The sequence below is a fragment of the Callorhinus ursinus genome, unplaced genomic scaffold (genome assembly GCF_003265705.2).
Source record: "Callorhinus ursinus isolate GAN/ISIS: 27379988/994484 unplaced genomic scaffold, GSC_fseal_2.0 scaffold10, whole genome shotgun sequence".
NCBI lineage: Eukaryota > Metazoa > Chordata > Mammalia > Carnivora > Otariidae > Callorhinus > Callorhinus ursinus.
The window spans coordinates 35,100,683-35,127,575 of record NW_027397072.1 but is presented as its reverse complement, the minus strand read 5'-3'; the positions used below and the strand labels follow the sequence as shown (position 1 = coordinate 35,127,575).

The 26,893-nt window shown below is 45.8% G+C and overlaps 1 protein-coding gene and 1 pseudogene across 1 annotated transcript; one reads left to right on the top strand and one right to left on the bottom strand.

The window, feature by feature from the left end:
• Positions 1-988: 988 nt before the first annotated feature.
• On the bottom strand, positions 989-2,008 carry LOC112820629 (ras-related protein Rab-9A-like). The gene is given in 1 exon segment (XM_073897342.1): positions 989-2,008. A coding segment is annotated over 1 exon segment (618 nt). The 5' UTR covers positions 1,925-2,008; the 3' UTR covers positions 989-1,306.
• Positions 2,009-18,088: 16,080 nt separating this feature from the next.
• Positions 18,089-18,590, top strand: LOC112820628 (large ribosomal subunit protein uL22 pseudogene; annotated as a pseudogene).
• The last annotated feature ends 8,303 nt before the right edge of the window (positions 18,591-26,893 follow it).

Below are 26,893 nucleotides of genomic sequence, written 5' to 3'. Positions count from 1 at the left end.
TGCAACTTTTCTGTAGATAGAAATTTATTCCAAAATAAAAAGTTTATATTAGGGGCACCTGGGTGGCTCAGTCTGTTAAGCGTCTGCCTTTGGCTCAGGTCATGATCCCGGGGTCCTGGGCCTCGTACGGGCCTCGTGTGGGGCTCCCTGTTCAGCGGGGAGTCGGCTTCTCCCTCTCCCACTTCCTCTGTCCCTCCAGTCCCTCAGCTGTGCTCTCTCTCAAGCGTGTTCTCTTTCTCTCTCAAATAAGTATATAAAATAAGTACAGAAAAAGTTTATGTTAAACAAAAGTGAGGGGGCACCTGGGTGGTTCAGCCGGTTAAGTGTCAGACTCCTGATATCGGCTCAGGTCATGATCTCGGGGTCGTGAGACCGAGCCCCATGGGGCTCAGTGCTCAGCACGGAGTCTGCTTCTCTCTCTAAAATAAATAAATAAAATCTTAAAAAAAAAAGTGAAGCCATATTTGCATTGGCTACTGGTGGGAGTATCAATGAGGGCAGGTGTTCTGACGCTGCTCATCAAAGGCTTTAGAAGCGCGCAGGCCCACTGACCTATACCTTCACTCCCAGGATTCTGTCTTAAGGAAACAGTCAAGGGTATTCATCTCAGCACTCTCTTGTAATGGGGAAAGCTGGCTGCAAGCTAAAAGGCTAAAATTAGGACCACAGGAACAATGATGTAGCCACACAGAGGAATATGCAAAGGTACCAAAAGCAATGTGGGAGAAGTAGATTTGATAATGTGGGAAGACTCTCACCATGTATTGTGGAGTGAAAAAAGCCAGCCACAAACTATTTTGTATGGTATCATGTCTCTCTCTCTCTCTCTCTCTTTTTTTTTTTTAGGTTTTAATCTTTATTATTTAACATTATTGCTTTAGGGAATTTTTTCCCCCTCAACCAGGAACTGAATGCTAATTATATAAAAATATACACATATAAAAAGTAGTTCTCCATTTTCCCAGGAAAAACAAACAATAACTTCCAGAATATTCAAGTGTTTTGTTTTAATTATAATTAAAGTATTGATCATCTCATTTATTAGCTCTGTAACGTACATATTTAAATTAAATGTTATTAGACAACCATTACAATTTATAAATGTAAGGTGCCACTACTGAGTAAATTGATTCTTCCATGAGTGGATGTGTCCCTTCTCCCACCCACTAACAAAGCAGCAATATGGTTAGTTTAATTTTATGAGTAGATGGTCCATTGCTGCAAATGCTAATTCTCTTCTCCACCGTGTTTTGTTTCTGCGAATGTGTGTAAGTTGGTTAGATCGCACAGGCAACCTCTCTGACGATCAACAGCAAGATGAGCTAGGCTTGGGCTTTCGGTGCAGACTGACCGTGTCTGTCTGAATCAGGTGATCTGACCTATCCTCAGTAGCAAGCACTCTTCGAACTGCTTCCTCAAAGGCCGCTGCGACATTTGTGGCATCTTTTGCACTTGTTTCAAAGTAAGGATAGTCGCTGTTGTCCCTGCACCAGGCTTGGGCTTCTTCTGTAGACACTTGACGTTCACGTATGTCAATCTTGTTGCCCAAAATCACGAAAGGAAAACTTTCGGGCTCTTTCACCTCTGCGTAATATATGAATTCTTTCTTCCAGTTACTCAAGTTCTGGAAGCTCTGAGAATCATCGACACTAAAAGTGAGCAGGCAACAGTCAGAACCTCTGTAAAATGGCGTCCTCAGGCTTCTGAATCGCTCTCGACCGGCCGTGTCCTAAATCTGCATGGGAACAAAATGTCCATCCACCTCCAAATCTTTATTTAAAAATTCCACACCTATTGTATGGAAGAGCTGGGTATCAAACTTATTGGTCACATATCTGTTCATTAGAGAGCTCTTCCCAACTCCACCAACTCCAAGGAGAATTATTTTAAAAAGTGAAGATTTTCCTACCATTATTAATCTCATGATTTTGACTTTAGAACCCTTAATTGTTCAGCTCAAGCAGCATCATTATCTCGTGGCCGCACAGAGGATGCCCGGGGAGCTCCCGGCTGGCCGGTCCAGGTACAACGAGGAGAGTAGGTCGGGGACCCGCGGGCAGGAGAGCGTAGCGCTCCGGGTGTCCAACTCCAGCTACCCACGTCCAGCGCCAAGGGAACCTCTCTCTCTCTTTTAATCTATGCCCGCTTAGGAGAATGGTAGGAGATACACCAACATATAAAGAGTGGTTTTCTCTAGGCAGATGAGATTGTGGGTGCTATGGACTAAATTGTGTCCCCTTTAAATTCATATGTTGAAGCTCTAAACTCCCGATGTGACTGAGTATATTTGGAGATAGGGCCTGCATGGAGGCAATTAGGGTTAAATGAGGTCCTAAGGGTAGGGTCCTGATTCTACCTATGGAATCAGGCTTTTTTTTAAAAGATTTTTAAATTTATTCATTTGTGAGAGAGAGAGAGCGCACAGCAGGTGGAGAAGCAGAGGGAGAGGGTGAAGCAGACTCCCCGCTGAAGAGCAATCTCTCATTCCGGGCACATGCACAGAGTAAGCACAGAGCTGGAAGGCAGCTGTCTGCAGGCCAAGAAGAGAGCTCTCCCCGGAGCCCAGCCACACCGGCACCCTGGTCTCCAACTTCCAGCCTCCAAAACTGTGAGAAAGTAAATATCTGTTGTTCCAGGCACCCAGTCTGCGGTATTTAGTTATGGCAGCCTGAGCTGACTAAGACAGTGGGTATCCTGAGTTTTCTTGTTTTTGCTCTCTTACTTTTCTGTAGTGAGTAGGAATTGCTTTATTCTTTGGAGAACAAAGAATGTGACAATTGTATTCTTAGAGTTTCACTTTACCATTGACAGAAGGAAACACAACTCCCCAGGTTTCCTTCAGGAATCGTCTTGGTGATCATTTCCTTGTGGAGTCAACCTGCAGTTAGGCTCTCTATGCTTCCCTCTTGATCTCGGGGTTGTGAGTTCGAGCCCCATGTTGGGTGTAGAGAGTACTTAAAAATAAAATCTTAAAAAAAAATGCACATCTGTGTATATTAACTTAGTTGACTACCATAGAAGCAAGCAAGCAGGTAATATACCTCCGGGTGAGGTTTGGGAGGTTATGGGACTTGCCAAGGTCATGTGCCTAGTGGATGTGAGGCCAGGACCCAGACCCAGCGCCCATCTCTGTTGTCTGTTACTGCCTGTCCGGCTTTTTCTTTTGCAGCAGTCCTGGGCCATCTCTTGAGTAGGTCTCAGAGAGTTGACTCAGTCCTCCAGAGTCCCGCCCCAGGCAAACTCTGGTCCTCATAAATTTCATACTGGAGACCGAAAGATGTTACTTTCTTCCACTTCCATGCCAGCCATGACCTATTTCTGGGTCTTGTGTTTTCTGGCAACTCAAAGGCTGTGCAAACTTTGATGGAGGCTCAAGCAGGCAGTCTTGACTTACCCTGTGCATCCACATGGCAAAGGTGAAGCCTGGACGCTGGGCTCCGGAAGCAAGGTGGCACTTTCTGAAAATAGCTCTGCTGGAGCTGGAAAAGTCAGGATCTGTCAGTGTTGGGATCTAGCTTCAGATCTGTTTATGTGTTTGTTCCATATTGGCAAATATGAGCTTGGATAAACATCTTTAAATCCTCTTAGGGATTTTGAGTTTTTGTAGTAGTGAATGAGCAGTTGCAAACATAGGCACTGTTTTCTAGATTCTTTTTTTTTTTTAGATTTTATTTTTTTTTGAGAGAGAGAGAGTAAGCGGGGAAAAAGGGAGAAGAGAATATCCAAGTAGACTCCCACTGAGCACAGAGCCTGTACGTGAGGCTCAGTGTCATGACCCATGAGATCAGCACCTGAGCCGAAACCAAGAGTCAGATGCTCAACCGACTGAGCCACCCAGGCATCCCTATTTTCTAGATTCTTAATGTTCATAGAGCTGAATAAAAATTTAGGGGGAAAAACGGAAGAACCAGGAAGAATTTGTATTGGTATGGGGATTGGTACTGTTTCTTTGACTATGGAAGTTAAAAAATCAGCTTACTTATAAAGTAAGAAAATGAGAAAAAAAAAAAACACTACCACCGTCCTCTATGTGCAATGGACACATCAGTGCTTGATATGTGCAAGGCATTGCGCTAGGCTTATAGGAGATGTAAAGCTGAACACAAAACACCTACTCTCAAGATATGAGTAGTCTAGGGTGCCTGGGTGGCTCAGTCGGTTAAGCATCTGCCTTTGGCTCAGGTCATGATCCCAGGGCCCTGGGATCGAGCCCCGCATCGGGCTCCCTGCTCGGCGGGAGGCCTGCTTCTCCCTCTCCCATTCCGCCTGCTTGTGTTCCCTCTCTTGCTGTGTCTCTCTCTGTCAAATAAATAAAATCTTAAAAAAAAAAAAAGATATGAGTAGTCCACTGGGGGAGATAGACATGTACCCACATTGTTACCCAAGGCAGTGAGGTTTCAATCCTGGATGGTGGTTGGAAATGCGAGGGAGATTATTTTAACTGTCATAGTTACTGGGGATTATCTCTGGCATTTGGGCAGGTCCAGGGGTGCTGAATATCCTGCAATCTTGGGCAGTGTTCCATATGACACAAACTTGTCTGGTTCAAAATGCTGAGTGTCTCAAGAGAGGATCCGGTGCAGGAAAAACCCTGGGTGGAGAAGCTGAAGCTTCCAGGGAGAGGACACTGAACTGATGCCTACAGCTGTGTGTGGGGTGTTCTGATAGGCAGAGACGGGCACAGGGATAACTTAGTGGAGGGGCCAAGGTGAGCCAGTGCCAGAAGTGAGACCACACAGGCCACAGACTAGAATGACACGTAATTCAGGGTTTGAGGACTGGAGATAAGACTGGAAACATATAACAGGTCTTGAAATGCCATGCTAAGAAGTTTGGATTCTATTTCTTGAATAATGTGCAGGCCCTGGAAGGAAGTGCATACATAAGACAAAGAACAAGAGCAAAACTGCTTAGGAAGGGTGGCTCTGGGCACAGTGTGTGGGATGGGGCAGAGACAGCTGCTCCCTGACTTTTGGGGTCTGTGATTTACTTTACTTCGCCTCTCTTAGCCTTGGATGTCTCATCTATGAAATACCTAGTGCACAAATTGTTTCCAGGTTTAAATGAGACATTATGCAAAGCCCCCAGCATACATTGCACAGCACGTGGCCATTTTTGTTTGTGGCTTCAGGTTTATTAGTTCCTGCGGCTACCACTACCAGCTGCTGGCTGCACACAGATGTGCAGATTGGCACGTCTTGGCACAAAGGTGTGTTAGCTACTGGTGAGAAGGATGGTTCTGGTCTTTCCCCCTCGATCTTCCTTCCCACTGAGGAAATAGAGGAGGCACAATGGCAGCCCATACCACGTCCCTGTCCCCAGATGGACTATCCCTAAACCACAAAGGAGCTTTTGAAAGTCAACTTGCACCTCTGAGTGAAATTCAGATCAGGGCGGGACTGGCCTGGTGTCACACAGCAGGGCAGTATGATCAGAGTTGGGACTGACCCAGATGTCAGGACCCCCAGCCCTTGCCTCCCTCACACAGTCAGAGGGAGCAAGAACATCTGAGAGAGACCCTCCCTTCTAAAACTCTCCATGGCCACCCAATACATGCAGACTCAGGTTCAGATTCTTCTGCATGGCCTCCAACCACCGCCCCCCCCAACCCAGCAGCCTGTCCCGCCGACACAGCCCATCTCTCTGCTCCGCTGCACACTCCGGCTGGCTTTCCTTGGAAACTTCCTGGGACTTTCTGCCTTGTGTTCCCACATCATTTTCTCTGCCTACCAAAATCCTGTGCCTCCTTCTCCATCCAGCTCAGCTGCCTCGGCCTCCAGGAAGCCTTCCCCTGTCCCTGCCTCAGAGCACTTGGCCATAGCCCGGCCCGGCCGGCCTTGTGTCACCGTGGGTGGACCAGCACCTGCCATTTGTCTCTGTATGTTCCTCAAAGGGGAGGACTGCTCTTTGGTCAGCATCTCAAAGGCAGCACTTTGGATCGTTCTGACACTCTCAGGGCCCACCTCAGTGCCTGCAGATCCTCGGCGATGACAAATACTTCCTCACTGGGATGAAATTTTTCTCTCCCCTACTGTTGGGCGCTTAGTAACTGGCCCACAAATCTTTGTTGACTTGATTTGAGGATGGAATGAAGAAAGACTAGCACTGGGGAGGCATTTGTACCCCCAATTATTTACAAGAAATTGCAGGGGCCTGAAGTTATAAACTATACACTGGCAGTGCAGCTGGTGGCCCGTGTGTCCTAGCTTCCTGGAGTGGCGGTGGTGGTCTAGCTGACAGCCACACTCAGGCTGGCAAGCCTGGCACCTTGTGGACCCCGGGGGGAGCCAGAAGGGCAGGAGAGGGGAAAGAAGGCTTGGAGAAACACTGGCTGTGGTATTTTTGGAAAGGAAGCCAGCATTTCAGCTTGAACTTTACAACACACTCTTCCAAGATTTTCTCTCATAAAGCCAGTAATAGAATCATTAATGTCACTTTTTTAATTTCACCTGAGCAATTCTGAGGTTTGATGACCAGCAAGCTGATGGCTTGGGAGGTTGCCCTAATAACTTTATTTTCACAAAATGAAAGAAAATGGCCCCGTTGTTGTTGTTGTTAAACACACTAGGTGGTTTTTCTTTTCTTTCTTTATTTTTTTATTTTTATTTTTATTTTTTAAAGATTTTATTTATCTGACACTGAGAGACGCAGCGAGAGAGGGAACACAAGCAGGGGGAGTGGGAGAGGGAGAAGCAGGCTTCCCGCCGAGCAGGGAGCCCAACGCGGGGCTCGATCCCAGGACCCCGGGATCATGACCTGAGCCGAAGGCAGGCGCTTCACGACTGACCCACCCAGGTGCCCCCTTTCTTTATTTTTTTAAAGATTTATTTATTTATTGGAGAGAGAGAGAGAGAGAGAGACAGAGCACAAACAGGGGATGGTGGGAAGTAGCAGAGGGAGAGGGAGAGAGAGAGAGTCCTCAAGTAGACTCCGGGCTGAGCTCAGAACCCGATACAGGGCTAGATCCCAGGACCCTGAGACAATGACCTGAGCCCAAACCAAGAGTGGGCCACTTAACCGACTGAGCCACCCAGGCACCTCATTAGGTGGTTTTTATTTTTTTTTATTTTTATTTTTTAAAGATTTTTATTTATTTATTTATTTGAGAGAGAGCACAACAGGGAAGAGGGTCAGAGGGAGCAGCAGACTCCCCGCCGAGCTGGGAGCCCGATGTGGGACTCGATCCCCGGACTCCAGGATCATGACCTGAGCCGAAGGCAGTCGCCCAACCAACTGAGCCACCCAGGCGCCCATTAGGTGGTTTTTAGACAATTGAACAGTAGGTTAAGAGTCAAAGCAGAGCTGGAGATCCAACCCCAACTCCTAGTGAGAGCCAACCAGCATGGGTGCTCTGGTTTGCAGGTCTAAAAGCTATTGACCGTAGCTTCAAGAACATTTTGGCATGCCTTGTGCCAACCTCTCAGGCCTTTGCCCTTCTTCTCCGAGGCTGTCTCCAGAGCGTGCCTGCAGAGGATGTGTTAGGAGAGTGGCTGACTGAGCCACGGTGGAACCCCACCAGTGGTCCTTACCCAGGGTGTCAGGCCTGCAAACACTTTAGGTGGCGTTTCCATCCACAGCCCTTCAGTGGCTCTCCTGAGACCACCAGTGTGGCTGGCCAGAACTCTGGGTTTATGAAACCAAGGGAAGTTACCCAAGGCTCAGCCGGCTTAGGATCCCTTTATCTGACCAATGGGCTCCTCACTGGCAGTGGGGAAAAGAAATATGTTTAGGTCATCAGAAACTGGCAGAGGTCACCAAGAGGTGACTAGAGGCCAGAGAAGGGGCTTGAGGTCTGGGCGGGGACTTGGGGTAGGACTTCCAGCCTTGTTTCTCTAAGGACAAACCTGTTGAAATTGACCTCCAAACACCACCACCCGATTTCCCGGCCAAACTGGCTTCTTCCCTTGCAACGCTTGCCATGGACTTCAGCTGCATACCTCAAGGCTGTTGGAAAAAGTCATCTTTTCTTAAAAAATAATAATAAAAATAAAAAATCCCTTTTTGAAGACGGCAGCGCATCCCACCACCCGGGGCGAGTGTCACAGAACAAACACGGGTCTTTGGGCTCTGTTTCAAGCCATTAATTTAATGGCTCTGGTGCTTGGAAGCTCTGCCGAGGACAAGAGTCACCCTGTTATATAAACATGTTCATCTGGCTGAAAACATGTTATTGTTTTCTGAGTGATGGTCGTTTGAAGTAATGTGTGTGTGTGTTTTTCCCTTCTGATCATTGTATTATTTAGGCTCCTTTGGAAAAGTGGTAATAGCCCCATGAAGCTCAAAGGATGACAGCATTTCCTTTCCTCCCGATCAGATCGGGTATTAGAATCATTTTGCACAAGCTGAGGGCTGGTACCCGGCCATCACTGCTGAGAAGATAATTAGGAGATAATGTCAGTGGCAGAGAAAGTTGTCAGAGCAGAGTGGTCTCCTGCCGCTCTCGGAGTGCTGAGTGTGGATGTGGGGAGGGCAGGGGGAGCAGAATCCTTAGTGCGAATGAATGTGGTGGAAGAGCCCAACAATCCCTTGGCTGCTAAGGAGATGATCATCTGGCGGCAATATTCTGCCGACAGCGAATCCTACCAAATGCCCATCTTGTTCCCCGCTCCCCGAACTCCCGTCCATAGATGTGGGCAGAGGCGGGTGTCACTGATTATTACAACGCACAGCTGAGATAAGGAGACAGCTAATTGAATTTAATTCACTGAGGAGGCAACCAATTTTGTGCCGAAGCTTAACCTCTGGAGGGTAAATGGTTTGCACTTGGTGCTCATCTCCTGCAAACTGAATGCCAATCCCTTTTGCAAGACATTGTTCCGTCAAAGGGCAGAATGGTGGGCAGTCAGGGAACAGCCCGCAGGGGACCCGGGGCCTGGCCTTTAGCCCATGTTGGTGGGTTGGCCTGCTGCCCAAGGGATGCACACACGACAGGAACCAGTGTCTGCGAGGCAGGCTCTGTGATGAGACTTGTCCAAATTTAGATTGCCCAAAGAAAACAAAAATGCAACTTTCCCTCTCCACTGTATGTGACAGCTAGTAGAATGTTTGGAATATATGTGTGTGCGTGCGATTGCAGTGCTTATTTATGGAAAAACTGTTCCTTGAGGCTTTGGATAGTGGGTGATACCATGTATTTCTAAACTTTGTCTGTCACCAGCAGTCAGCAGTCGGCTGTCTTGTTTGTGTTTCTCTTGGGTGCAGAGTCTTTGTTCCCTGGTCCCTTTTCTCTCTCTTTCCTTCCCACCCTTATCTGTTTTATTTCAGAGCTGACCTGGGATGCTAGCACACATTTTCCTCCTGGGAAAACTAATTCACATTTAATCTCCAACTGAGTACTTAGCACAGTACTTGGCCCATCATAGATACTCAACAAGAATTCGTGGGATGGATAAGTGAAAAAAACCAACTGTTCTATGTTTGTCTTTTTGCCAAGGAACTAGACAGGAGAGGTGGTGACTTCAGTGCTTTTGGGTTGTGATGGTGATGGTTTGGTCCATGAAAATGTTATCCACCCGAACTGGGGTGTCTCAAGGAAGGTTATCATTCTTCATGTGCACTTGGGAGTGGCTGTCTAAACATTGTGGACCAAGGGGGGGCATCCACTGCCGCAGAGCCTAGCAGTTCACTTGGGTTCTTCATACCCAGAAGGGTCCTGTCGCTTATGACAACGAGTTTGGTGGCATTTTTCTTTTTAGCTCACACTTGAGAACCAAGGAATGAATGCAGATACTCACATAGACCAGTGTGGAAGAGTCACTGGCTGAAAACAGTCAGATAAAACAAAATTAATTATAGCAAGAAAAGGAAAAAAAAAAAGGAGTTCATTCTACCAGAATGAACTCGATGGATTTATAATTACTGAGATTTATTTTCCTTTGAGAAGAAACACTTATCAGAGATGGACTTTGATGAACCAAGGCTGGAAAGTGATAACTGCATAGCGAATGTGGCAAAGCCAGGAGGTGGGAGAAAGAGGAGAATTGTTAGCTAAAGTCAGAAATGCCAATGGGATGTTTCCTGTACGTATATCAGCCTTGGGGCTGAAAACCAGTCGTTCTCCAGGGGTTCAATGTGGACCTTGAGGGGTGGAGAATGTATATATATTTCCTACAATTATTTATATTTTTTACAAAATGGAAACATTCCTCCTTTTTCTTATAAAACTTTATAGAATTTTAAAATATTAAAAAAAGTAAATAAAATCAAAGACGTACATCCATGTAATCTTACCTTGTAGTAGTGACCATGTTGAGAGGACATTGGTCCTGTTTTATCCCCGTGGGGCTCCCCTCAGGTCACCTGAAAACAGGTCTCATATGCACAGCCCAAGCAAGGGGAAGTGAATGTCCCCATAGATCCATCTGTGTGGGGCAATTCTGAGGGCCCTCAGGAGGTGATGCCCCAGGGGACCCCACAACACCCAACACACCCTTGATTGGCTCTGTTCCTTCCAATCTCATTATTCTTTCTAAGGTCATCTCCCAAATAAAGTTCTTGCACCCAAATGCTTGCCTCACGGTGTGCTTGGGAAGCCCTACTGCATTCATAACCACCTCCTCGATTTACACTACCTGCACCCAGGATCAGGGAAGGGCCATGGCTTGGAGGCATTCCTGCCTTTCTGCCTCATTCTGTTCTCTCCTATCCAAGCCTCTCTGGTCCTCATCTCTGTGTTTCTTTTGCTGTTCAGCTCTCTGGTCCAGAGCCCATCTCTCGTCTCACAGAATCACATTCCCACCCAACACACTTTTCCTTTCTTTTCTTTTTTTTTTTAAAGATTTTATTTATTTATTTGGGAAAGAGAGAGAAATAGTGAGAGAGGGAACACAAACAGGGGGAGGGGCAGAGGAGAGGGAGAAGCAGACTCCCCCCTGAGCAAGGAGACTGAAGTGGGGCTTGATCCCAGGACCCTGAGCCGCAGGCAGATGCTTAACCGACTGAGTCACCCAAGTGACCCCCTTTTCTTATTTATTTTGGTAATATAAGTACACTGTAGAGGCACACCCTAATTTACAGCTCAACACGCACATATTCAGTCATCATTTGCTCAAGCACACACGTGGATCATCATTGTGTCAAGCGCAGGACAGACGAGAGGAATAGGTCTTGTGTCTACCTTCAAAGCAGGGGAGTAGGAAGATAGAGACAGACATCTGTGAAATAGGTACAGTATAATATGCCAACTGCTATCATACACACTGGGGAAGAGAGTTGGTTATTGGAGTTAGGAACTCAGAATGCAATAGAAACAATGTAATGTTTGCTGGTGGCCACCCAGGTGTAATAGGTTGAGTGATGGCACCCCAAAGATGTCCACATTCTAATCCCCAACACCTGTGCATATATTAATTTACCTGGTAAAAGAGACTGTAGATATAATTAAATCACACATCTTGAGAAGGGGAGATTAACCTGGATTATCCAAGAAATAATCCCAAGAGCCCTTGTAAGAGGGAGGTAGAGATGTCAGACTCAGAGAGAGAAAGATTTAAAGATGCTACACTGCTATCTTTGAAGACAGAGGAAGAGGCCATGAGGCAAAGAATGAAGGCATCCTCGAGAATCTGGAAAAGGAACCAGCCCTGCCAATGCTTTGACCTTAGTCCAGTGGAACTGATTTTGGATTTCTGGCCTCCAGAATTATGAGTAGATTTATATTATGTTAAGTCACTAAATATATGGTAATTTGCTATAGCACTAATAGGAAACTAATACAGCAGGTGAATAAATAAACCTGTTACCAGGGGCTCCTGGGTAGCTTAGTTGGTTAAGCATCTGACTCTTGATTTCAGCTCAGGTCTTGATCTCAGGGTCGTAAGTTCAAGCCCTGCGTTAAAAAAATGAAGCAAAAGAAAAGAAAAGAAACCTGTTACTAGATAAAATACAAGACACTCAGTTAAATTTGAATTTTAGATAGAAGATGAATAGTTTTTTTTAGTACAATTCTTTTTGGTGTAAGTATGTCTCATGCAATATTTGGGATGTACCTATACTGAAAAATAATTTGTGGTTTATCTGAACTTCAAATTTAACAGAGTATTTCATATTACTATTAGTTAAACCTGGCCACCCTACCAGTGGCTGAATTGGGCAGCGGCCCCCTCAAGGGTAAGTGTGGGTGCCTGGGCCTCTGGGGACCCACCATCTGTTTCCCAGTCCCTTGGAAAACTGAGCCCTTCTTATTCCCAACTACCTCCAGTGTCCTGGTCCTCGAGCCCAGCCACAGGACGGCCCTGAGGATGAAGAAAGGGAGGTCTGGATGGTAAGCAAGACCCGCCCCCCCGCCCCCCGAGCCGTGCAAGTAAGTACTGGTCCTTCCTTCACCAGCACTGGGGAGCAGGCAATTGCTCTGGCCTTAGGAGACCCTGCAGGGCGCTGCGACTAGATCCATGCGCGACCTTCACGATCCCCTGGCCGAATGAATACAACACTGAGAGGCTAGCAAAGCTGCTAGGAGGAATTGTCATCATCTCTGTGGTTTAAGAAATGCAAATCAAAGCAACAAAATATAATTTTTGCGAATGAGAATTATTATAAATTAGCTAAATTATTATAAGTTAGCTAAAATTTGAAAGATAAGAGTGGCAGCTAACTTTGTGGGGTGCTCAGGTCATCCCCGGCACTTTGAGAAGGATTCCCTGATGCAGCACCCACAGCAACCTTTGCTGCTGGTTCCGTCATCCTCATTCCTTATAGGGAGTGAGGCTTAGTGAAGCGAGCAGGCGGTGTAGCCATGAGGCGGAGCAGGGCTGAGGCTCCACGCCCCAGCCTGCTCTTTTCCCACACACCCCCGGGGTAGAGGGGATAGAGGAATGGCTGCAGTCTCTCTGTGAGGTAACTTGACAATACCTAACAAAATTTAGATGCATAGCCTCATCAACCCCGAATTGCTCAACAATTTTTTTTTTAAGATTTTATTTATTTATTTGACAGAGAGAGAGAGAGAGAGAGCACAAGCAGGGGGAGTGGCAGGCAGAGGGAGAACCAGGCTCCTGGCTGAGCAGGGAGCCTGATTTGGGGCTCGATCCCAGGACCCTGGGATCATGACCTCAGATGCTTAACTGACTGAGACCCCCAGGCACCCCAATAGGAGCCTATTAAAATAAATTATGGCACATTCATACACATGGGGTGTATTGATAAGGGTGAGTGTGTGCACGTACACATGCATGTGTGTGCGTGTGTTGTGTAAAGAGATGTCTTGACAACATAGGAGCATTGTTGAGAAAATAGAAAGTTGTAGAATAGTATAACATCATTTTATTTTGGTGAAAAAATCTATATTTATCTATACTACATTTTATACTTTCTACCTATATTTATCTGTCTATATTATCTATACATTTATATTTATATCTCTGTCTATATTTAATCACAGAATCTTTAATGAACAGGTATTATTTTTGAAGTCAAGGCAAAAAACATTACCATATTTGAGTTTCTCTGAACTTCTGCTCATTCCCCAGCAGGCAGAGTCCTTGTCGGGCCCTTGGCTCAGACGGCCTCAGGGCGTGGAGTGTTGCCTGCCCTCCTGCCCCAACATACCCATCGAATTCTCCTCTTCCTTCAAGGTCGGTTCAGCATCCATCCACCACTGCAGCCACTCCTCCAGGAGAGGTTCCCAAACTAGCAGATTCTGGGCAGTCTTATCTTGAAAGCATCTAGATCACATTCACGCACAATTTTGCGCTTTCGCAAAGCCCTCTGTGGTACCTTCACCATGCCTTGGGTAAGCACCAACAGACTGTAAATGTCTCGACAGCAGATGTAGATCTTACTCTCCTCTGGTTTTCCCTTCAGCCTCCTAGCAAACCCCAGGACAGGTGCTGGCTGTTGCTGAACAGAGAGGCAGAGCCATAATCAAGAGTCACCTCTACTGTGCCCTTGCCAGATAGGATGCAATAGAGCGGTGGAAAGGTTTCCCTGCAAACATTTATGGTTTGCATCTCTTGGTCTGTATTCCTTGAATCTGTTGACTTATGAAGTTAAAGATAATTGCAAATGTTACTGAGGATTTTATTTATTTATTTATTTAATTTTACTTTTTAAAGATTTTATTTATTTATATGAGAGAGAGAGCACACATGCAGGGGTGGGGCAGAGGGAGAGGGAGAAGCAGACTCCCCACTGAGCAGGGAGCCTGATGCAGGTCTCAATCCCAGGACCTTGAGATCATGACCTGAGAGCGAAAGGCAGATGCTTAACCGACTGAGCCACCCAGGTGCCCCTATTTATTTATTTTAAATATTCATTTATTTATCTTAGGGGGGGAGGGGAGGAGGAGAGGGAGAGTCCCAAGCAGACTCCACACTGAGCGCAGAGCCTGACACAGGTCCCCAGGACCCCCAGACCACGACCCTAGCTGAAATCAAGAGTCAGATGCTCAACTGCCTGCACCACCCAGGTGCCCCTAAAACACCTATAATTCTACCCCCTTATTCTCCCTTTTCATAAAACATGTAAAGTAAAATAGGAATGGAAAATATCCTCTTGCTATCCCAGAGTTAAACCCTGTGAGTTAATGATTAGGTACAAACCAAGCTAGACTTTTGTTTCTATGTATATATTAAATGTAATATCTTTCCATATTCTTCTATATCTATTATCCATCTATCTACAGCAGTCTATCTATCTATTGCTATCTATCATCTTGATAGAAACAGAAGCTTGTGTTCCTGTACTCTCAGCAGTTGTCATGTCCAGAACCCAAGAAGTTTCTACCATGCTCTCCCCTTTGTATCTGCTATCAGAAAATTCCATGGAGCACGAAAAGATGCTCAGCATCACTGGTCATTAGGGGAATGCAAATGGCAACCATGAGATACCACTTCATTCTGATTCGGATGGCTATTAAAAACCAGACAATAACGAGTGTTAGGTGAGGATGTGAAGAAATGGAACCCCTGTACACTGCTGGGGGGAATGTAGAACAGAGCAGTCCCTGTGGAAAGTGGTATGATGGCTCCCCCAAAAAGGAAACAGGGTGACATGTGATTCAGCAATTCTACTTCTGGGTAAATACCCCAAAGAAGTGAAATCAGGAACTCAGACAGATACTTGTACCCTCCTGCTCACAGCGGTGTTATTCACAGTAGTCAAAAGATGGCAGCAACCTAAGTGTCCATTGACCAATGAATGGATAAACTAAGTATGGTACATATATAGGATGGAGTATCAGTCAGTCTTAAAAAGGGAGGACCTTTGGACACATGTTACAACATGGATGAGCCTTGAAGACGTAATGCTAAGTGAATGAAGCCTGTTGCAAAGGACGAATATTGTAGGATTCCTGTTGGATGAGGTTCCTAGAGTAGTCAAATTCAGAAGCAGAAAGTAGAATGGTGGTTACCAAGGGCTGTCGGGCGAGGTGGGGGAACAGGGAGTTAGTGTTTAATGACTACAGAATTTCAGTTGGGAAGATGAAAAGGTTCCAGAGATGGATGCTGGTGATGGTTGCACAAAAATGTAAGTACTTAATGCCACAGCCCTGTGCACTTAAAAATGGTCAAAACAGTAGATTTCCTGTTATGTGTATATATATATGTATATATATATTTTTTAAGATTTTAATTATTTATTTGACACAGGGAGAGAGACAGCTAGAGAGGGAACACAAGCAGGGGGAGTGGGAGAGGGAGAAGCAGGCTTCCCGCGGAGCAGGGAGCCCGATGCGGGGCTCGATCCCAGGACCCTGGGATCATGACGTGAGCCGAAGGCAGACGCTTAAGGACTGAGCCACCCAGGCGCCCCTCCTGTTATGCATATTTTACCACACACACACAAAATAGCTTTGTGAAGGAGTCAAGGGTGGTGTTCTGTCCCACAAAGAAGTGTACTCTTCTAGTAATAAAGCCTGCTGGTTTGGAGTCTTCAGCAGGTGCCAGGCACCAAGCCAACAGTTTGTATGCATTATTTTGTTTTCTTCTCTCAGTCACCCCGAGGCCGGTACTACTGCTGCCATCTTCACTGTACAGAGCAGAAAACTGGGGCAGAAAGAGGTTTGGGTGACTTGCCCAAAGTCTCCAGCTGAGAAGCAGTCAGGACTGGAAGTCACGGTGGCTGGCTTCAGAGCCCAACAACCTTCAGCCCTCATGCTGGACCCTCTTTCTCCTAAAAGACAAATCCAGTGACCGGGCAGGCCGCAACTCTAGGTAAGGGGCTGAATGCAGGTTCTCAAAAAGCGAGCACCAGCGGAGCCCTTGCATTCCCGGACGTGGATCAATGCCATGGACTTTGACCAGTTCTGCGTTCCCAGGACCTTCGAAGGTTCCAGCAGCGATGAGAGAGTTTCCCTGTGCTTTGCAGAACACATTATCCCACTGCACCTGCCGTCTCTTCTCCCCCGCGGCGCGCCCCCCCTTCCCTCAGAATCCGCTGCCTTTTTGACATGAAAAATGTACTATAATGAGTCTACCGGCTAATTAATTAAAAGGGGAAAAAATCCCAATCTTCAAATATGAAATGATTAATTACATAAGCATTAACGCCTCTGCACACTCAGAACGGCACGTCTTTAATGTAAAACTTTTCCAGCACATTATTTTCTGCTGACATGGATGTTTTCTGCCCATACAAAGCCGACTTCTCATACACGCCGGTCCATTTCACAGCAAACAGCCCCAAATGGTGTTTATCCCGCTCATTAGGAGCCTGTATCAACGAAGCAGGCCTGGCTGAGCGCCCCGTGCGGGCCTGGCCCTCCTGGGCTGGCGCGTCTGCGTTCTCCGCACCCACGAGCCCCCTGGGACGCCCCCACGCCCCTCCCCACCGCTTAGGGGCCCCGGCGCTTTCCGCAAGACCAGGCCGGAGCCCTGACATCAGACAGCATCGTCGGGGGATGCTTGCCCTTCATGGCTTTTTAACAGCCTGTTGTCTGGCGCACAGACTCGCGACTTCCAAGCTGCGGGCACCCTGCATCTTTTAGGTTTTGTTTTGTTTTTAACCAGAAGAACCTCACCGCTCTCTTCCTCCCCTGCTTCCCAGCCGGTGCCCTGCTCGAAAGGCCTTTGTTCTGCCTTCTCGTGCCCCCTCTGCCTGACCTTTGCACCTTGCAGGAAGTGGGGTCAGGGCTTCCGGGCCTGCTCTGCAGGGGCTGCTGGGGTCTCGCGTCTGGGTGGGCAGCAGGGAGGCCTGGGGACTGCCCCTTCCCTGGTTCCTGTTGTCCCTGGGCGGAGGCCACTTGTCCACCCCAAGAGTGGCGCCCAGATCGGGTGATGTGAGCCGGGTGCTGAGGAGTCAGTAAGCCCGTGACACGCTTCTCAGAGGAATTAGCTGCCACTTCATAAGCAGGAATGTTGCCGGGCACTGCATGGTCGGATGGAGTGGTTGTCTCGATCGGGGTGGGCAACCTCACCTGGCATTAGCAAGAGAAGAACTTGTTTATGCTTCTGGCTGTAAAAATCATAACCTGACAGGAGAAGCCTACAGAGGCAAAGCTCTACATGCCTCAGAGATGGAGATATTAATGGAGGGCACATGCTGAGAATGACACTTCCATTTTCCAGAAGCATAAAATGGTATTTTTTTCCCATAGAAATTGTGAAAAAGAGAAGCTATTATGGTTCAACATTTAGACAGGCATTAAAGCACTTTTGATACAAAGTGAAATTATTATTTTTTTCTCACTCCTGTGGCCTGAACTCATTAGCAAATAAGTTGGATTTCCTACTTCTGGGATTTGGACACACAGGAAGGCTGTTCTAGTGTCTCCTTTCTCTTTCCCACTTTGATCCCCATAAATCTGTGCTGTCCAGTACCATAGCTATCAGCTGTAGGTGGCTATCCAAAGAAAAATTAAAATACTGTAAAATTACAAATTAAATTCTTCAATTGCGCAGCCACATTTCAAGTGCTCGACAGCCACACGTGGTTGTCACAGACGTAGAACATTACCATCCTCACAGAATGGTCTTTTTTTTTAAGTTGTTTTTTTTTTTAAGATTTTATTTATTTGCTCTTCCCCCTAAGCAGCCTGAGGTGACCTCTGAAAATTGTTCACTATTCGCTTGACCCAGAAAACCCTACGAAATCATGTAAATCAAGAGGTTCAAATCTTCGTGTTCACTTTAAGAGCACATGTGAAACTGCCCAGGCCATCAAGGGTATGCATATCCGAAAAGCCGCCGAGTTTCTGAAAGACGTCACTTTACAGAAGCAGTGTGTGCCATTCCGTCGCTACAATGGTGGAGTTGGTAGGTGTGCCCAGGCCAAACAGTGGGGCTGGACACAGGGTCAGTGGCCCAAGAAGAGTGCTGAATTTTTACTGCACATGCTTAAAAATGCAGAGAGTAATGCTGAACTTAAGGGTTTAGATGTTGATTCTCTGGTCATTGAGCACATCCAGGTGAACAAAGCCCCCAAGATGCGGCGTAGAACGTACAGGGCTCATGGTCAGATTAACCCATACATGAGCTCTCCCTGCCACATTGAGATGATCCTTACTGAAAAAGAGCAGATTGTTCCTAAACCAGAAGAGGAGGTTGCACAGAAGAAAAAGATATCCCAGAAGAAACTGAAGAAACAAAAACTTATGGCCCGGGAGTAAATTCTGCAGAATAAATGCAAATAAAAATAAAAAGAGAAAAAAAAAAGATTTTATTTATTTGTCAGAGAGAAAGAGAAAGAGAGAGAGCACAAGCAGGGGGAGCGGCAGGCAGAGGGAGAAGCAGGCTCCCTGCGGTGCAAGGAGCCTGATGTGGGACTCGATCCCAGGACCCTGGGATCATGACCTAAGCCAAAGGCAGTCACTTAACCACCTGAGCCACCCAGGCGTCCCTAAGTTTATTCTTTTAGTAATTTCAACACCCAATGTGGGGCTTGAACTCACAACCCTGAGATCAAGAGTCCTGTGCTTTACTCACTGAAACAGCCAGGTGCCCCCAGAATATTCTATGGTACTGCTAATCTATCTTTATTATCAAAGTTAACTGTGTGTTTTGGGATAGTATTTATTTATTTATTTATTTATTTTTAAAGCTTTTATGTCTTTATTTGGGGGGGAGAGGGAGAGAGAATCTGAAGCAGACTCCCCGCTGAGCACAGGGCCCGATGTGGGGCTTGATCTCCCTACCCTGAGATCATGACCTGGACCGAAACCAAGAGTCAGCCACTCAACTGGCTAAGCCACCCAGTCACCCCTGGGGTAGTATTTATTAAACAGCATTTTTGGATCCTATATGTAATTTAGATAACAAGTCACTGAAACACTTAATAGTTTTCTGCCCTAAATCTCTTCTTCCCCAGACCCCAAAACACACACAGATCCCACTGCCTCAATGCCCCCGCTACATGACTACATGAGGTTGTTTCTTATGTGGTTCTTCTTAGAAATGAAAAGTGCTCCATGATTTTCTAAATCAGGGGCCTGCAAGCCCAGGAGAGGGTATAAATGTCTGCTGGCTCAGCCAACAGCAGCACTGTGGCAGGCCCCCTGCTGCTGCCCTCCTTCCAGAAGCCACCTCACATCCTAACCGGCCTGAGTCCACCCATTTCCCCCTGGGGACCATCCTCTTACAGGAGGGACAGTGTCGCTGTGGCAAAAATGTGACCTGAGGTCATAAGGACAAAACTCCCTGGTGCCTACAAGGTGCTGCTAAATAACTGTGGGCCCCAGGGGCCATCAACTCAGGTTACATGCGGCTTTCTCGAGGGAATTTAATGGAAGGTGATTTCTTTGCTACAATATTTGCAATCAATGTAAAAGCAGGTTTGGTCTTTTTTTGCTTTGTTTTTAATTCTGAAGCACAAAATCCTTACTGGGAGCAGTTATTCTTGCATCATTTAACTCAGAATCCTACCGTGCTGCTCGCCCCGAAGCTTGCAGGATAAATGGCATTTTTACAACCCACCGGAAATTAAGTGCCATTTGACTGGCAGCATTACAGCTCTCTTGGAAAAGTCTGTGGCCCACCGCTCTCAGTTCACGAATCTGATCAGCCCCCAGCCCTCCCAGAACCTGCAGGAAGTCAGGCCGCTGGCCTGGTTAGCATTCCTGTAGTTAAACCTCATCCTGGATACTGAATGTTGTTGGCTGGACAGGCTTTCAGATCCGAAGGCAGGCACCTCCGGGGAGCTTCATCAGGCCCTCCCAGGGACGGAACGATTTGACGGCCCATGGCACCCAAGAGGCCTTGTAGACCTTCCCCAGGACTGGCCCTGGGATTGCTGCTCCCCTTATCCATTTCTGAGCTGGGGAGGCTTCCCTGTCCCTGTCTGTATTGTGGTTAAAGTCTGAAAGGCCCTCCTGTGGTTGGAAGGCCCTCTGCAAATGCAGTCTCCGCAGCCTATTGGAAAACAGTAATACTCCATTGTTTCTGAAAGAATCCTTCCAATTAGAGGAGGCAGAGGAGAAATTATTACAGAGCTAAGTTATTAGATCTGTTCCATGGAACATTTTTTAAAAACCAAGCTCATTTTCCTGAGAGAAAATGTAATGCAATCGCTCTCTCTTTTAAAGCACCTGATGCCACCAGGCTTGCCTCTAGCAGCAAGCTGGCGACGGAGAACAAGGGGATGTTGCTGTGATGAGAACATGGCTGGGGGTGGGTGCCAGGCAGGACAATGCCAAGAAGCCAAAAACAACAAGAGGGAAAAAAATGAAGTGAGATCCACCCAGATGGTAAACACAGCACCAGAGCTCCACAAACACACACACAGGCCCCTCCTACGGTGGGGGGTGTGGGGGGGAGGGGGGGTAGCAGCCGGCGGGTCAGTCTAGAGACGAACAGAAACTGCTGGGGGTCTGAAAAGACTGGGCACTAACTGGGGTTGTTATCACGATGGTAAGTCTGGGAGCCCCCGTTTGTTGGATGTCTGCTCTGGCCAAGGCTGGGGGATGGGTGGGTCAGAGCAAAGGGTTCATAGGATCTGGCAAAAGCCATCCTGTCTGCCCGGTTGCTGCAACTATCAGCAAGAGTAATAGCGGCTACAGTTTCACGAGGGCTTATGATGTTCTAGGCACTCAGTCTTCACAAAGTAGATATTATGCCCATTTTATAGATAAAGAAACTGAGGGACAGTGAAGTTAAATGAAACATGCTGTGGGAGGTGCATAAACCACTAATTAAACCACTGGGTTCACAAGGTCCTCATTGCACAAGGTGGAACAAGGAAGGTGAATTTTATGATTTGGGAGCAGTTGTTATGAGCTTTTTATTTTTTTAAATTTTTTTTCTTTAAAGATTTTACTTATTTGAGAGAGAGCGCAGGAGAGAGAGAGAGCACGAGCAGGGAGAGGGGCAGAGGGAGAAGCAGGTTCCCCACTGAGCAGGGAGCCCAACGTGGGGCTCGATCCCAGGACTCTGGGATCATGACCTGGGCCAAAGGCAGACGCTTAATCGACTCGGCCACCTAGGCGCCCCAGTTATGAGCTTTTTACACTACACACCACGTTCAACTGTTACCTGTGTTATTCTCGTTACTAAATCATTTATTTTGACTGAATAAAGGGAATTGGTTTAGAGAGACACTTAATGTAATCTATTCTTCAAATTTGTGGAGTTTTTGTAATGCTCTCAATGTTTCTTTTTAGTGGGTGTGGGAGAGCTGGGGACAGGAAGGAAGGTGGGGTGTTAAAAGGCAAACATAGAAAAGATTCTTCATAAAAAAAGAAAACACGTCTAGAAATGATTGCTCCATAAACAAAACATGAGTGCACACAGCAATTTCATGTTCTCGTTCCACCCACTCGGTTGTTCTTAATGATTCAAGAACAGAACTGCCTGGGCAGATTTACAGCCTATGTGTTCCTGACATCTGTGCTGAAACAAGGCTACGTGTGTGTGTGTGTGTGTGTGTGTGTGTGTGTGTGTGTGTGTGTGTTCACAGAGCGCATGCTTCTGTTGGGGGGAGGCAGAAAATACAGATATCTTGATTTGAATTTTACCTTTACCATGATTTAAATGAAAATAGATGCAGTTATTTCCCCATATGCATCCATGGGCTGTTAGGGTAGGTGCCAGGAAAGAGGACAGGGTGGCCTTGGAGTCTAGGGGTTGAATGAGATGTGATGATCACACAATCACGTGCTAAAAAAAAGGTCTTCTCCATCTCTCTTCACTGTTAGAAAGCCAGGCCTCAACAGAAATCTCTTGCTGGAAATCTTTGGGTTGCTGGGTTCAGTGCTTTAGCAAATTCTCCTCCTGGGTCAGAGTCAGTGGAGGGCGGGGTAGTGGCTGGGGGTTCCAGGTCCGGGGCAAGTGGTGCTTGACTTGGACTTCCCGAGTTTCTCAGTTGTGGTTTTGGGAATGTCATACTCTCTCCAGTCCCCTTTCTTTCAAGGGGGAGATTTGTCTTCCATTAGACACTTTTCCTAGATGTATGACTTCCTCCAAACTTTTTCTTCTGTGGCCTTGCTTCCCAGACTATCGTGGCAATAGTCAGAAGCCTGACCATTTCTTGGAAGAAGACCTCCAGGCCGACCTCCCCATCTCTCCACCCCAACTCAGCCATCTAGAATCACCTGGCAAGCTGTGCCCAGGTGCTAGTGAACACAAACAATCCTGCGATTATAACCCTTCATTTCCCCTCTGAGACTCAAGAGTGGAGAAGTCACTTTCCCAAGGGAACTGAACTTGTCAGTAGGAATAGCTGGGATTCACACCCAGGCTGGTCTGATGTTCTAGCCAAGTACCTGTCACTCTCTTCCAGAAGGTGATGTGAAGTTAGACCTATGATTTTGTGTTTCTGTGTAGCAGAAACTTTAGAAATGCCAAATCTCCACTGTTTGAGCCTGAGGTGGAAGGAGAGGCAAGTAAGCATTATGGATTTGGTATTTGAAAATGATGCGATTTTTTACTTTCACACTGATGCTGAGAGATGGGCTATTGTTTTAGTGGCATACTTGTGTCTTTGGCCTTCAAACTTTCAAGATGGATTCCACATCTTTGGGGGCTGTTTTCATACTGGGTTCTACCTGACAGCTCTGGTCTGTTGTCCCATAGTCTTAACTGATATTTACCACTCTTGAGGAAAGGAGAAAGGAAGAGAGAAAAGCAAGAGAGACAGGTGTATGGTTTGAAGAAATGGAAAAATTTTTAGGTTACAAGTTTTATTGTAACCAGCTAACTTTATACAAACACAAAATCCAGTGGACTTAAAATTCTAATGCTTTGTGTCATGCTAAATTAATTTTTGGTTCATATCAGTGACTAGATTCAGTTTTACAATTTTTGCTCAATATTATTTTCCATACAGACTTCCTATTTATTTATTTATTTATTTATTTATTTATTTATTTATTTATTTATTCATCTTTGAGAGAGAGAGAGCCAGGGGCAAGGGCAAAGGGAGAGGGAGAGAGAGAATCTTAAGCAGGCTCCATGCCCAGTGTGGAACCCGACATGGCGCTCAATCTCACAACCCTGAGATCATGACCTGAGCCAAAATCAAGAGTCAGATGCTTAACTTACTGAGTCACCCAGGTGCCTCTAATCTTATTTAATTCTTGCCATCACCCTCTTAAATTTCAACTTAACTTATTTTGTGGCCTAGAGAGGTTAAGGAACTAGCTTAAGGTCACAAGTCTAGTGCAGAGCTGGGATCTGGACATATTAACTTTCAATGGCTATGGAGCACCCCATGTTTTGATATTGGTTAGAGTCACAAAGATTTTTCCGAAGACAAAAAGTTCTCCTACCTGCAAAGAAAACGATCCATCAACATTTGCCTTCTTGAGACCCAGGTTTTTCATCTCTATTTTTACTTGATCACCAGTTTCCACGGCCATTAGGGTGCTCATGTAAATAACTACCCAGGATGGTCACTCGTTTCTCACAGCAATGTGTGGAGATGATGTTTGTTCTTGTGTTCGTTTGTTCATCATTCACTCTTTCATTCATTCACTCATTTCTCCAATAGCCCTGTGAAGAAGAACCACTATAGTGTTAACCCTAATGGGCAGAACAATCCTCAAGTGACCCCTCCTGCGGCTTAATACTTGGAGACTGTCACTCACTAGGCTCCTCACCTCTATGCAATGATTAAAGAGTATTCTAAATTAATTGGTAGTTTGGGGTAAAAGTGCATGGAAACATTTTACAATTCTAATTTTTGGGGCTTCTTGGTGGCTCAGTCAGTTAAGCATCTGCCTTCAGCTTAGGTCATGATCTCAAGGTCCTGGAATCGAGCCCCGCGTCGGGTTCCCTGCTCCTTGGGGGTTCTGCTTCTTCCTCTCCCTTTGTGTGTGCTCGCTCACTCTCTCTTTCTCAAATAAATACATAAATCTTTAAAAAAAAATAAAATTCTAATTTTTATGCCTTTTGGGGACTTCGTATAATTTGTCTGTGTCTATACGGACTTACAAATGTTATGCGTACTCCTTTTAAAATATTGCAACACTGCAGACATGCGTGATGCAAAGAGTGAGGATCCCAGTAGTTAGGAACCACCCTCTGACCCGCGCTGGAGAAGGCGAGTCCTTCCATTCTAGGGACAGGAACAACATCATGTTATCTATACTAAATGTGTATAGATGATGTTAATGTAAAGTTGCAGGAATCTTGTTTTGGATTTCAACTTCTTTTCTCTGTGTAATTAAGTGTATTTAAAATGCTTTAAAATAAATTATGAGTCACACCTCAGCCTTCCTTCACCAGTGAGATGAAATGGGATGTGTCAAAATTGAGTTAAATCCATAATCTCTGTGGATGTGCTTTTGACTTGCACATAATGAAAAGCAGGCAGACAAAAGTGAGGCAGCTTCACACACCATATTGACATTCACCAAGGAGAAGGTCAGAGCAGGGAGTTGATGTCAATATGTTCAGCCTGTACTGCAATAAAGCTGTCCCAGCAACTGCAAGCCCAGCTGCCATTTCCCCTCCTCTGGGTGAGAAATGTGCCATTCAGACCCTCGACTCCTTCTGTGAAAATTACCACGCCTTAACAAAGCTTTAATTGTTTTTCAATAACATCGATATAATCTAGATTTCAGGTTTCAAAGACACATTTGCACACCAGATAGGGCTCTATTGGACACAAAGCCTAAGAGATGACAGCTGAGATTTCTAGTCTGCCCCATGTAAATTACCAAATAATTGCACGCCAGGTGTCATCGTTCTGAAAAATCATAACATGTGTGTAGCTCTCCATTTTGTTTTCCAATATTTTACTGGGGGGCGTTTGTCTTGGGGATATCACTAGCAGTTTTAAATGTTGGGAAAATGTTTCTCCTCTGCCTTCCTTTTTGCCAAAGAGAGGGTAGACAAAAGCCACAATAAAAAACACATGACACTATTATAGTCCATTTTCTACCAGGCAAACTACCTTAGAATGGGCAAAATCCACGTGCACAAACATGCTCCCCCAGGGGAGAAACGTTCTTCAGTTTGCAGATCTGGCAGCAAAGAAACAGTAAAGTGGGAGAAAGCAGGGCTTCCTGGAGGCCTGTATTGTGGAGATGCCCTCCCCATGGTAAATCAGCCCAGAACGAATGCTCATTACTTATATTTCTGCTCCCCACTGGCAACACCAAAGCCAGGTGACTTATGAGCCCTTCTGAAGACAGAGAAGGATGGAAGGAACCCGAAAGAGGAGCCCACAATGACCTCAACGACTACAGGGCCCACATGCTTTAACTCGGCTAGACCCACCCCGTGTCAATTTTTAAAAGGCCAATTCTTGGAAAATTAGAGAATTTAAAAAAATTAAGAACCATTTCACATGGAGGCAGTTCCTATTTATATTCAGTACAAACCAATTTAAAATTTATATTGGTCTTCCATCCACTCCCGAGTGCTCTCAGAGAGCCGCCTGCCAGAGCCCATTAGCACACAGTCCTCACAAATGGAGACGCGCGCCCGCAGTCTGGTTCACCCAGAGCCAGACCAGTGTTTGCACTCACTCAAAATCACTTGGCGATTGACAAGCTTCTCCGCACTGGGAACTGTGGTCACTTGCCCTCAGAATAGGATAGTGAACAACCTGAAGGGATCATGATATAAAGAAAGATCATGCTTTGATGTTGGGTGGGATATGCAAATAAGAATGAGAATAGCTGGCTTCGGGGCTGTCAGAGCGCTGTGTTTTATTTGAGAAATGAGACAAAATCTTCCTATGATCAGCCACTCCATGTGACATCCCAACCCACACTCTGCTACTGACATTTTACCTCCCACTGAACAGCCCGGCTGTTGTAACATTTTCAGGATTCTTAATTTATGTCTTGCAGGATCTAAAATCAGATGGCAGGAACTTTAGGAAAATAACCAATGTTGACAGGCACCTTTATTCTTCAAGAAGCTGGTACACCTCAGTGCTGCTAAAAGTTGGGGAATGTTCTCTACTTTCTTTTTCCAATATATGTCCAGAAGACAGTAGAATGGAAGCGAAGAGCTGTCCTAAATCATTTAATTTCTCTTTTCAATCTAAACTCTATTGAAAGCCCTTTCCTTCCACCTAATATCTGTTAGCAGGCTTACAACCCTTTCTCAGTATAAATGATTCCAGCATTTAAAAAATTAATTAATTAAAAATGTTAATTAATTAATTGATGAATTTAATTTAGAGTAATCAAGAAATGACTTCTACATATCATCAAGAGCTATGGAAAAGTAAAATGACTAAAAGGTAAGATCAGCAAGTTAACATTTGTGTAAGCTTTATAACTTTCTGAACTGTGGATTCTCAGAACACTAGTGAGGGAAAATATGATGATGATGATGACTCCTACTTTACAGAAGAGGCAAGTGAAGCTCAGAAAATGGAAATGACGAGTTGCAAATCACTCAGCCTTGAAGAAACTGCAACTCAAACCCAAACTGCATCTTCTTTCCATTATACGGCAATGTTGCTTTGTAAAAGCAGCGACTTTGGATGGGCTGATCATACGAATATGCCTGAAACCTTTGCTCTTCAGAGTATTGGCAGTGCTGAGCATTTGGGGCTCTTGGGCTTA